The 13,022-nt window shown below is 36.8% G+C and overlaps 1 protein-coding gene across 2 annotated transcripts in view; it reads right to left on the bottom strand.

Moving 5' to 3' along the window:
• The window catches only part of oca2 (oculocutaneous albinism II), a 313,977-nt gene that overhangs the window by 188,636 nt on the left and 112,319 nt on the right, over positions 1-13,022 (bottom strand). For both annotated transcript variants that reach the window (XM_039744702.1, XM_039744701.1), the window contains exons 10-14: positions 11,768-11,839; positions 9,642-9,707; positions 8,146-8,202; positions 5,788-5,912; positions 251-389 (exon numbers count right to left, since the gene is read on the bottom strand). In XM_039744702.1, the coding sequence (XP_039600636.1) occupies positions 251-389; positions 5,788-5,912; positions 8,146-8,202; positions 9,642-9,707; positions 11,768-11,839 (459 nt within the window). The remainder of the gene's footprint in view (positions 1-250; positions 390-5,787; positions 5,913-8,145; positions 8,203-9,641; positions 9,708-11,767; positions 11,840-13,022) is intronic.

The following is a 13,022-nucleotide window of genomic DNA, read 5'->3' on the forward strand; positions in this document are numbered from 1 at the left end:
ATCCTAGATATGTTACTCAGAGTTCTTTCACTACTAATTATTATTGTGTGTGTGTGTTTGAGTAGATGCAACAGCTATGATACAAAAAGAATTTCTGCAACAAACAATAGGATTAGCTGTAATCATGTTTTACACTTTTTAAACACTGCTAGAGCAGCATAATTCATATTATCCTGGATAAAATGATTTGCTGTGCAAAGTAAACATTTTAGCACATAAAAAAATTTCTTAAGTAACAAAATTTGCTTACTTGCTTCCTCAGATGCTGATTTGAAACTATAATCACATTTGGTGGATCTCCTACAGCTGTGGAAGCTCCTCCAATATTTGTAAAAATTACTTCTGCAATCAGGACGTGGCGAGGATCTAAATTTAAAACTTCACATAACCTAAGGAATAACCAAAAAAAGCACATATTCATATTTTGAGTCAGAACGTATCTAGCACAAGAATAATACGAACAATTTAAATCTACAATTTTCAAAGTAGTTAGGAGTACAGACCTACAGTATTAACACAGCACTTGGTATTAAAATGGGCAGTCACTCCCCCAATTACTGTGGACTGAAAAGAAGTAATAAATAAAAAGGTGACAGCAGATGATAGCACACTTTCCAAATACTACAGCAAACACAATTTCACTGAATTTACTCAACATGTGATTAATCAGTGCATCATGTTCCTTTCATCATAACTTTAACTCAGTTAGGTTCATCCTACTAGATGTTCATTCTTACCCTACATATTTCCAATTGTGATCCTTTATATGATCAACTTTATCCTTTTTTCTCGATGTCCTATGTGGACTTCTTGTATTTGATAGCACTGGTCCCTATCTGTTAGGATTTCATTATACAAAGGTTAACACTGTACTAAAACAGTGAGCCTAAACCTGTGTCTCATCTAACTTGTGTCATTTTAAATGTTCAGCACCTTTTGTTTATAACACACTTGAACAAACTATTTCATCTCTAGTAAAACACTGTCAAAAATTAAATGATATGAAATGATAAAACACTTCTCTGAATTTAAAGAAACCTGGTTATGAATATTAATTCTACATGACTCTGTGACGATGCGGGTTCGGCTCCACGCTCCCATCACTGTTCGGAAGCCCTTGAACCCAACACCGTGGATAGATATAACCGAGGTGAGCTAGACAGTGAGACAACATTGGAGCAAGGGGATGGTTCAAAAAGGTGCATAGTGCTTTTATTAAAAAGACAATCAACAAAAACAGTGTTCAATAAAGTGCAGTGCTTCAAAAATAGTTCCATAAATACATAATCCGATAAAACGTGGAGGTTAAAACAGTAGAAAAAACAATACTTTAAAACCAGAGGTTAAAACGTTTTACAGGAAGCAGTCTTTTCAACAAACGACAATGCCAAGCTTGGTGCTTCTTTTCGGTTAGCGTCTCACCTGTTTCTCCCGCTTGGGCTTAGCAGCAGGCAAGATGCTCTCTGCAGCTGCCCTTTTTTCCTACATCCATTCACACGAGACTGGAGACCTCCCGATCCCTGGCTTCGGTCTGGTACTCATCCCAGTCCCGGGACTTGGTTTAATCCAGCGGCCAGGACGCTCACACTGGATACTCCCCGACCAAGCCTCCCGACTCCCGCCTCCGCCCGCGCCGTCGCCTTCCCCTGGTCATTCCCGCTACCTGGCGCTCAGCGGGAGCAACATCAACTCCAACGCCTGTGTGTAGGCCTAACACCCAGCTTCCTCGCAGCTGCCCACAAGCGCTTGTTTGCTCGCCCACACGCTCTGCGTGTCTCTGTCTCTCTCATGCACCGCCTTGCTTCCTCGCTCCCTGTAACCTCCCTTTCCTCTCTTGTTCTCTCCTTTTCATCCCCTCCCAACCGACTCGCGCTTCTTTTATACAGCGAGGGCCCATAGCAGCTGCAGCACATTAGCCACGGGAACAATCACGGATGTGGGCAGTCCCTCACCTGTGCACTAGGCGAGAAACGCCCACACCGCAGAGTGCAGTGATTATTTATTTAAAAAGAAACGGCCTTTGCTCAGCGAGCCGAGGACCCATAACACCACAGACTCTCTTGTGCCAGTGTACTTACAGCTGACAAGTGCTTTCGATAATTTTAATAATCTGAAAAATGCACAAGTAATTTAAACATGCATTTTCCAGATGTGCTGCTTCAATTGAGATGAAGTCTGTAGGGTCCATACTTGTCCCATTAAATTAGATTTTTACTGGGATATATGATCACCCAGCATGATTTAATTTTTAAGTATATGCCAACAATACCCATGCCCAGCAGGAAGACCTCTCCCGGAAGTAGAACAAATCAGTAAGCTTACTCCTTAATTTAAATGTCATCAATTAAGCAACCACTGGCAAAGATTAACTTATAAAAATGAATAATTACCTTTACTCTAATCATGTCATTGACAACCACCATACAAAAAAACTTTATAAAAATACTAAAACTTTAACTGCAAAGATGGCTTGAAAACATTACATCTATGATAGGACACTCTGGGGTGCTTATTTCTCTCTGTCAGAAGTAACTAGCTGTAATTTCATTTTATCTTTATAATCTTGATAAATCTGCTTTCTTAATGGCAATGGAGAAAGAATTCAGTTTAAGTGTTACAGAGATCTGCTGAGCAAGTTCTGTCCCATGTAGTAATAAATACCATGGTCACTTAGCCTATCAGATGGCCTTTGAAGACCTTCAAAATTAAACACTCTTGAGTATTTGTTCATTAATGATTGCACAACAGGACCATTTGAGTGTGACCATCTGGTTACCGTTTGGTTTTAAGTACAACTTGGGGTGAACACTCATTCAACATACTGTTATTCTATCCACAGGAGTCTGTTTATTACACTCAAATGTTGCATTAAATGACAAACCCCACCCATATGTAATAAAATCACTCAACTTTTGGTCTTTATTTGGTGCATACATACTATATAGTATGTACATCCATTATTTTTCAGTTGTCTACTGAATGACTTTGCTCTCTGGTGTTTAATACTGTATATCTACATTTATTTTCTTAGCTGACACCTTTACACAAAGCCACTTGCAGATTACTATTGTATAGTAAAACAGATTCACATTTTTTATTAAGCATGTTAAGTGACTTTCTCAGACATACACAGAAAGTCAGTGCTGGGGATTGATTCAGTACCTTTGTGACAGAGTAATGCAATAGCCACTAGGCCAGGCTACATATTCCTGTTCAATTATATCTATGCCAATTCATTCTTGATTTGAAACTTAGACTCTAATTGCATTTAGTTTAAATGATAGAAACCATTCACAACATCCATGAGAATATTACATCGCCCAAAAAGTCATATTACTATTTCAGTAAAATAATAAATCTATACAGTACAAATCAATACAAAATTTAAACTGCACGTGTGCTTCCAGGAGTTGAAACCCCAAAAAGACAGAACTATAAAATATTCTCACAAGTGAATATGCTGATCCGTTAAGAGATTTCACCTGCAACAACTTTGTTACTGCTGCAGTTTTCTTGAATTAGGCAGCAGATATTTATCTTCAGTATCACAAAGTGATGACATAATAGAAAGAAGGAAAAAAAAAAAAAAAAATGGGCAGCTGAATAAGTACACTAGGAAAAAACTCCTTTCCCTAAATTCGCTTATTTCAATAGTAAGTTCTCTGCATTTTTACATAAATTTTGATATTAATAGGAATGATCTGAATTTATTTGAAACAGGGTAGAAACAACAGTGCGTGCATTTTATGCAACAGTGTGGTTTAATGGTTAACAGCATTGGATTTTCAGCCACAGTCCCTAACCTTTATCCAACTAACTTAACCTTCTGTGCTCCCACTGTGATCTCATAATCCATCTTGGATAAAGGGTTCAAATCAAATATACTACAATAACCACCACCTCACCTCTTCATAAAATGTGTCACTCATTTAGACACTGTGTTCCTCCTCTCATTCTGTTCTGTCAGAAATTTGGACTAGTGTGCATTTTACATGGAATGTTAAAAGATGGTCCAAAATTGGTAATTGTCAGATGATATTTAATGCGAGTAAATGTATATTACATGTAGGAAATAAACATGCCAGTTTTGAATACACAATGGGAGGTCTGAAACTGGGCTGCTGGAGATGATCTATGAAGAAAGATTAAAGCAGAGATGCCTGTTCAGTTTAAGCAAAAGGATAACAGGGGACATAATTGTTCAAAATTTTGAAGGGAATTAGTACAGTGGATCAAGACAGTTACTTTAAAAGGAGTTTAGCAAGAACATGGGAATATAGTTGGGAAGAGAAGGGTAAATTTCACACACACATTAGGAAGTTTCTTTGCACAGGAACCCATAAACCACGAAGCAATGTGGTAGACATTAGGACTTTAGGGTCATTCAAAGCTAAACTTGATGTTATTTTGGCAGAATTAGGTGGATAGTTCTGGCAAGCTTTGTTGGGTGAAATGGCCTGTTCTCGTCCAGACTGTTCTAATATCCTAGAGTGTGCCAGTGTGGGTAAATAAAAATCAACATGTGCCCTGAAGTAAAACAGAGGTTAAAGAGGTTGGCAGATGTCAGGGAGCATTCTCTAAGCCATTAGATGGTAGCTGAAAACTGTTGAACAAGTGAAACTGTGTTGCATTTTAGAGTTATTTCAGAGATAACCACTGAAGCAAATCTGTGGGTCTGGGTAGGAACTGAGTTATTTAACATTTGCTCCCTGATAATGACCCATTATGCTATGCAATGGCAGAGGATTTTGGCAAAGGCTAAAGGACCAGAATAGAGGGTATTAGAGAGATAGTGTGCTTGAGAGATGAACTGTTGTGTGACTCACGGTTTATAAATAGTGAGCAAGTGAAAAAGCCACCATATCTGAAAGTTGGGGATGTGGACATATGTAGGCTTTTGTTGTGTTTATTTTGGTAGCTTTTGTGTTCTCCAATTGATCATCATGTTTACTTATTATTTTACAAACTAAAAACCACATAGCTTTACCAAGAGACTAAACTTTCACTTTGAATTTAAATGAATACCAGCATTTTAAAAAGTGCATAAACTTGTTTAGGATTGTGTGAGAAGTTAGAGTTTTGACTTCTTACATTAAAATAATCAGATTAGGTATATAGCCTTCAAAATGTCACATGTGCCTTTCAGAACCGTTAAATTTCTTAGTACCATGAGATACTAAAACCTGACAATTTCTAAAAAAAATTATATTAATATAAACCTATATTTAGACAAAACATTTGTGCCCATTTGGGAACCAGCAGGGAATGCATGGAAATGTAGTCTGGCAACACAGCCCTGCTGGGGACCATGGATGAGCTCCTTAATAGGTGGGAGCTCTATATGACACGGAAGTACTTCCATCAGGCAGTGGTCCTGGCACCAGAAGTACTTCTAGGTCCTTAATAAAAGGGACCGCTATCTCTTGTCCAGGCGAGTTGGAGCTGGGAGGACATGCAGCAACACTCAACTGGAGGAGGACAGTGTGGTGATGAGGGATATTGAAAGGAGAGGGAATATTGTGCTTATGCTATTTGTTATTTTTGGAGGTATTTGTAATAAAAAAAAAAAATCCATTATTTGAACCCAGGACTTTTGATGTGATCATGTTTGAGGCTCGCCCCAGTTTCATCACATTGGTTACACTGATGTTTTTGTCAGTTGTATGAAGTTAGTGCACATAAATAACACAGATAGAAAGATTATATTTCCTTACTCAAAAAAACAGGATAGCAACAATTCTCAAAATGGTAAACAAAGCATTGCATGAAAAATTGTTAAATACTTACCTGATAGTAACAGGTGTGAAAAGGAGTATTGTAGTTACATTGTCTAAAAAGGCTGATAAAATTGCAGCAATCAGGCACAGTATTATTATCATTGGCCACACACGACCTCTGGAGAGCCGATATGCCTATGAAATGAGAAGCAAAATCACTGTCTGATAATTGTAACTTTCTAAATAATCTAACCATTTATGATACATTTCAAAATAAATCAAATGATTAATTACAGTGTTTTAAAACATTTTGCTAATGTTTTAATGTTTATCATGACTATTACTCTGAAAGTAATATGAGTTGGCCTATCAACCAGACATTTCCCCTAGAAATTCCTTTTTAGATCAAAGATATAAAGAATAAAAAATTTGTTATATTTTTTACTCAATATAAAAATATTTTCAGTAATAGCATGTCAGCCATTGTTAATGTGTAGCCTTAAGGCCGAAATGTTGAGTTTTACTTGAAATATTTGTGTTTTGTTTCTAAATTTCCAAAACCCAGAATATAAAATAACAATAAGTTTTATTTATGTAGCGCCATTCATACACTCAAGGACACTTTACAATTCAATAAACACATTAACAAGACAATATAAATTACAAAGAAGAAAATGAATAATACTCATTGAAGAGATGTGTTTTTAACAGGAGCTTGAAATAAATAATAGCTTTTTCCTCATGAAGGCTGAGAGGAAGAGCATTCCAAATTTTAGGGGCAATCACACTGAAAGCTCTGCCACCCATAGTTACACTGAGAAAGACAAAGATATCACCACGAACAAATCATCAAGTTTAAAATACAGTGATCCCTCGCTATATTGCGCTTCAACTTTCACGGCTTCATTCCATCGCAGATTTTAAATGTAAGCATATCTAAATATATATCACGGATTTTTCGCTGGTTCACAGATTTCTGCGGACAATGTGTCTTTTAATTCATGGTACTTGTTTCCTCAGTTTGTTTGCCAAGTTGATTTCATACAAGGGACGCTATTGGCGGATGGCTTAGAAGCTACCCAATCAGAGTATGTATTACGTACTAAATAAAACTCTTCAATGATATACGATATGCTTCCCTTGCGGTGAGTGATTGTTTGCTTTTCTCTCTCTCTCTCACTCTCCCTGACTTTCTCTGCGCCTGACGGAGGGGGTGTGAGCAGAGGGGCTGTTTGCACAGAGGCCGTTTGCCTAGAGGATATGGGCGCTCCTCTAAAAAAAATGCCGCTTTATCACTGTGCTTTGGCATATTTAAAAGCCCAAAAGCACATATTGATTTTTTGATTGTTTGCTTTTATCTCGCTGTCTCTCTCTGACATTCATACAAACATATGGTTTCTACTTTGCAGATTTTCACCCATCGCGGGGGGATCTGGAACGCAACCCCTGCGATCGAGGAGGGATTACTGTATATGTCATAATTAAGCAGGCCCATATAAGTAACCCTGTCCCTAAGCTTTATGTACTGTATATAATCATTTGCTTCTTGTATGAGCATCTCCTTTTGGACCACATTGGGTAGAAATTAGAAGATGCTTTCATGGTGATGCAGATTTCATTTCCACCAATGTGAAACTCGCTTAAGTCAGATGTTTGTGTCTAGAAGACCAACAAATGCTAAGAGTGCTAACCATAGGGCTTATGAGCACGATGCTAGAAATATTAAAAGGCAAAACACTACAGTAGATGCAAAGATAAACCAAATAGGTTCTTTCAGTATTTTAGTAGGAAAAGAATGGTCAGGGTGGTGGTAAAGTATACTAGTCGACCCAACCTTATCTGAAACATACAGTGATATAGCGAATGCTCTAAATTTGTATATATCCTAAGTTTTCTTGCGTTAAGAAGTCATTAACCTCCCAACTGTTACAATGACTAAAAGAGAGAGATAATGAGAGAGATGGAGAGATAGAGAATTTAAACAAATTTGCAGGACCAGCTAATTGTCATGCTAGTGGGCTTAAGGATGTTAGCGAGTACTTATATCAAACCTTAAAGTGCATTTTTTCCAAAATCATTGCTCACTGGGGAAATTTCTACAGACTGGATGCTAGCAAACATTGCCCTACTATATTAAGAAAGTGATTGGGGTTATCCAAGCAGTGAGGCCAGTAAGCTTTGCATGCATCATGATAAAATACAATACAATAATCAAATGTACACTAAGTACTCTTTTAGTGAAAATAGGCCCAAGTGCTAAGTATAAATCAACTAAATTGAATTACAGAATGTCTGACAGCTTGAATATAAAAAAGTTTATACTGTTGACCTAATTTATTTCACCTTCACTTGGATTTTTTATTTCTTTGAAAATAAGCATTTTTTTATTTAAAGAGGTGGGAAAACCCTTAACATGATGGCACCTTACCTTCACAGCACAGTAATCAAAAAATCCTGTATCGGAAAATATTGCCACTAAAATCATCTATAAAAAAAAAAAAATGGAGAGTGTTAATGCATATTTCAAATATTTTTATTTCATCAAGCAACTTGCAATAATCTATTAAACTTTTTTCATTACTGAAATGTTACTTCAAAGCTATGTACACATATTTGCATGTTAATTACAATGAAAGTCTAATGCATAAAGTAAAAACAGCAGAAGTGAAAAAACAATGAGAGGAGAAACTGCATGCAAATTGCACATTAAAAAAAGAAAAAACACAAATTTATATATTTTTAATCATGGAATAAGGAAGGGGATATGATTTTGCTTTTGACCTTTAATTATAAATTATGCAGAGCACTCCACAACTATTTTTAAAAATGAAGAATTATTCATAAGAAATAAATTAATTTATAGAAGACTACAAGGAAAGAGCAACCACCTTTATTACAGTGTTTCATTTATCATGAGCAATTATTGGCTTTATTAACAACACAGTCCAGGTATCAGATCAAGAGCTAATGAAATTGCTTGTTAAGATTTATGAAACATTTAACAAGCGAGTAGCATTTATCAGTGGTGGCAAGATCTGGGCAACATGTCAAAAACAAAAAAATAAAAAGACAGATTGACTGCATACATACTAAAGAATTGCCATTGAAATAAATGTAGACTTTCATTCATTAAGGCAAATTTAAGATGAAAGTTTCTTAAAATAATAAGAAAGCAACATACTCCATTTACATACCACCATTTATTGTTTGATTCGTTGTGAAATGAATCAGCACTGCACAGATGTACCCAGTAAGAGTAAACACATTAATTAGATGAAGATTTGACTCTTTACTCATTTATGATAAAGTGTAAAACTGATTTAACGAAGCACATTTTCCAAACATCATGGAGATGGACAATGGTGACTGAGATCACACATGTTCCATAAAGCTCAGCCAGGTAACACTAAACTTGGGGACACAGTACGGGTAAACTTCAGCATAAACAGGATTTGTTGCAGATCAGTCAGAGTTTGAATAACTACTTCGTCAACGATGAGAAAAGTGCAATAAACTAGAAATTCAGTTAAAAAAAAAAAAAAAAAAAAGATAGTCAATTTGCATCTTATATGAATTCTGACAGGAGGTCTGTGATCCATGGTTGAAAGAGGAACAGTTTGTTCTTTCTCCTTAGTTTACCCCAGTCCTTGTGAATAACTTTTATGTACATTATTTTCTGTTTCCTTTTTTGTTTTGCCTACCAGATTTTTTTTCTCCCCTTCATCATCACACCACCACTTTCCTTTACACTTACCTCTTCCAAAAGAAATGCCCGTTGTATTCCAAATGTTAATATTTAATTATAATGATTTCTACTTTATACATGCATGCACATGCAAAATTAACTTAAAATACAATGTCTGCATTACTGGAAGATGTGACCGATGCACTGTATATTCACATTTAAAAGGAAAAAAAAATTACCATTCCAAATAAAAGTGCAAGCGTTTCATAATCAATCCACTCCACCACTTTCATCAGACTTGGCCGCTGTAAAATTAAACAATGAAATATTTGATTAAATTAAAATATATATATAAACTGCTCAAAAATTAAAGGAACACTTTGAAAACACATCAGATCTCAATGGGAAAAAGAAATCCTCCTGGATATCTATACTGATATAGACTGGGTAATGTGTTAGGAACGAAAGGATGCCACATCGTTTGATGGAAATGAAAATGATCAACCTACAGAGCCCTGAATTCAAAGACGCCCCAAAAATCAGAGTGAAAAAATGATGTGGCAGGCTAGTCCATTTTGCCAAAATTTAATTGCAGCAACTCAAAATTGTACGCAGCACTTTGTATGGCCCCTGTGTTCTTGTATACATGCCTGACAACATCGGTGCATGCTTCTAATGAGATGACAGATGGTGTTGTGGGGGATCTCCTCCCAGATCTGGACCAAGGCATCACTGAGCTCCTGGACAGTGAGGTGCAACCTGGTGGCATTGGATGGACCAAAACATCATGTCCCAGAGGTGTTCTATTGGATTTAGGTCAGGAAAGTGTGGTGGCCAGTCAATGGTATCAATTCCTTCATCCTCCAGGAACTGCCTGCATACTCTCACCACATGAGGCCAGGAATTGTCGTGCACCAGGAGCCACTGTACCAGCATAGGGTCTGACAATGGGTCCAAGGATTTCATCCTGATACCTAATGGCAGCCAAGGTGCCTTTGTCAAGCCTGTAGCGGTCTGTGTGACCCTCCATGGATATGCCTCCCAGACAATCATTAACCCACCACCAAACTGCTCATGCTGAATGATGTTACAGGCAGCATAATGTTCTCCATGGCTTCTCCAGACCCTTTCACTTCTGTCATGTGCTCAGGGTGAACCTGCTCTCATCTGTAAAAATCACAGGGCACCAGTGGCGCATCTGCCAATTCTGGTATTCTATGGCGAATGCCAATTGAGCTGCATGCTGCTGGGCAGTGAGCTCAGGGCCCATTAGAGGACATGGGGCCCTTGGGTCACCCTCATGAAGTCGTTCTGGTTGTTTGGTCAGAGACATTCACACCAGTGGCCTGCTGGAGGTCATTTTGTAGGGCTCTGGCAGTGCTCATCCTGTTCCTCCTTGCCCAAAGGAGCAGATATTGGTCCTGCTGATGGGTTATGGACCTTCTATGGCCCTCTCCAGCTCTCCTAGAGTAACTGCTTGTCTCCTAGAATCTCCTCCATGCCCTTGAGACTGTGCAGGGAGACACAGCAAACCTTCTGGCAATGACACATATTGATGTGCCATCCTGGAGAAGTTGGACTACCTGTGCAACCTCTGTAGGGTCCAGGTATCACCTCATGCTACCAGTAGTGACACTGACTGTAGCCAAATGCAAAACTAGTGAAGAAACAGTCAGAAAAGATGGAGGGAAAAATGTCAGTGGCCTCCACCTGTTAAACCATTCCTGTTTTGGGGGTCATCTCATTGTTGCCCCTCTAGTGCATCTGTTGTTAATTTCATTAACACCACAGCAGCTGAAACTGATTAACAACCCCTCTGCTACTTAACTGACCAGATTAATATCCCATAAGTTTCATTGACTTTATGCTATACTCTGATTAAAAAGTGTTCCTTTAATTCTTTTGAGCAGTATATATATATATATATATATATATATATATATATATATATATATATATATATATATATATATATAAAAGTATGAACTTGAAAAATCAGAACAAACTATATTGTTAAACCCGATACCCTTTTGTCAAACAGTTTTATCATACACACAAGCGACAAATGTAAATAAATGCTTTCTTCATACATTTACCATATTTAATCTGAAAGAGTTCATTTTTGAAAGGAAAGTTGAGAACAAAGACCAAGAAACATTAGTTAAAACACAGCCATGAAAACATGGTGATAGAAGTAAAATGTCTTGAACATTTTCAATGCACTTTACACATCTGGAGGAGAGCTATTAATTTCTGTCTAGTATTTATTTACTTCTATGCAAAGTGTACTGCAAGGATTTCAATGCTATAAACATGGATTATTATTTGTGCATCAAAACAAAGAAAAACATAAGAGCAGTCTTACATCACCAATGAAAGCAAGTGCTGCCAATGCAGCCAGTGAGCCCAGCATTGCTGCAAGAGTCCGATGAACAATCTGTCAAAGTAAGAAGACATTAGCATCAAACCTTTGCTTTAAGAAAGATTCCTTGTTAGCAGTATTGTACATTCATTTTGTAGCCTTATAGCACATTTTATTTTAAAGGAGGGAAGACGTATCATTTTACATGTACCATATTAGTAAAACCAGATGCCCCCCCAATTCAAAGCTACTATAGAGATAATTTGTATTAATTGTCAACTGATCTCCAGCAAGGATTATCAGGAAAGGCCATTACTCTGTGTAAAAACCTCTTCAAATATGGTATGGTTTAAACCGGCTAACTTGGAAAATGTCAATAATTTAACATGCTTATCTATCAGGACCACAGAGAACTGGTGTATATCATGCATCAAAGGTACAAGGTAGCCACCACTCTTCAAATGGCGAGTCTATGTAAAAAAAAAAAGAAATATATATAGAGTTCAACAGGAGCAGTTATCTTATTAAAACTAACAAAGGGGTAGGACATTTTAAATTAAATAGACAAGGAAAGACATTTTGACACAATGAAATTGATCTGTGGTGTAATGCTCCCAAATCTCCTCCTCCTTTAAGGAATACAAACATATATTAGAATTTTTTTTTTTTTTTAAATAAGTGAATGGGTAAATATTCATATGATTTGTGGCTATTTAGTGATCAAAATAAAATTTTAATGAGTAAAGAGATATGGGGAAAATGATTAATACAGAATCTTAAGAGCGAATGAAAACATACTTGTGAGGTTTACATAAAAAAAAAATAGATTTGTTTTCCCTAGAAAGCAAGGCACAGGCATGTTTTCCTACTTAAGGATATTAAATGTTAAAATCATGCATTATACATGTAATGCAGTTGTCATCAATGCAATTGCTAATCGGTGGTTGGCAGCAAAACACCACTGCGCAAGTGTCCACATTAATTAGAATTCCATTATATTTTGTCTTTGACACATTACTTAACATTTATATGACATCCTACTGACATAATATGGAGCAACAAAATGTTTAATAATACAAGTGCACTGATGTATAAATACTGAAAATCAAATACACTCTTTTCTGAAAGTTATATTGCATCTGTAGTGACCAATCTGTAGGTGATTTAGCTCCAAAAAGATGCTTTTACAAGTGTGGTCACTTACTATTGATATGCAACCATACTTCAATCTTGAAGTCATTTCTTCCCTCCCCATTCA

Source organism: Polypterus senegalus, chromosome 2 (assembly GCF_016835505.1).
Source record: "Polypterus senegalus isolate Bchr_013 chromosome 2, ASM1683550v1, whole genome shotgun sequence".
Taxonomy (NCBI): domain Eukaryota; kingdom Metazoa; phylum Chordata; class Cladistia; order Polypteriformes; family Polypteridae; genus Polypterus; species Polypterus senegalus.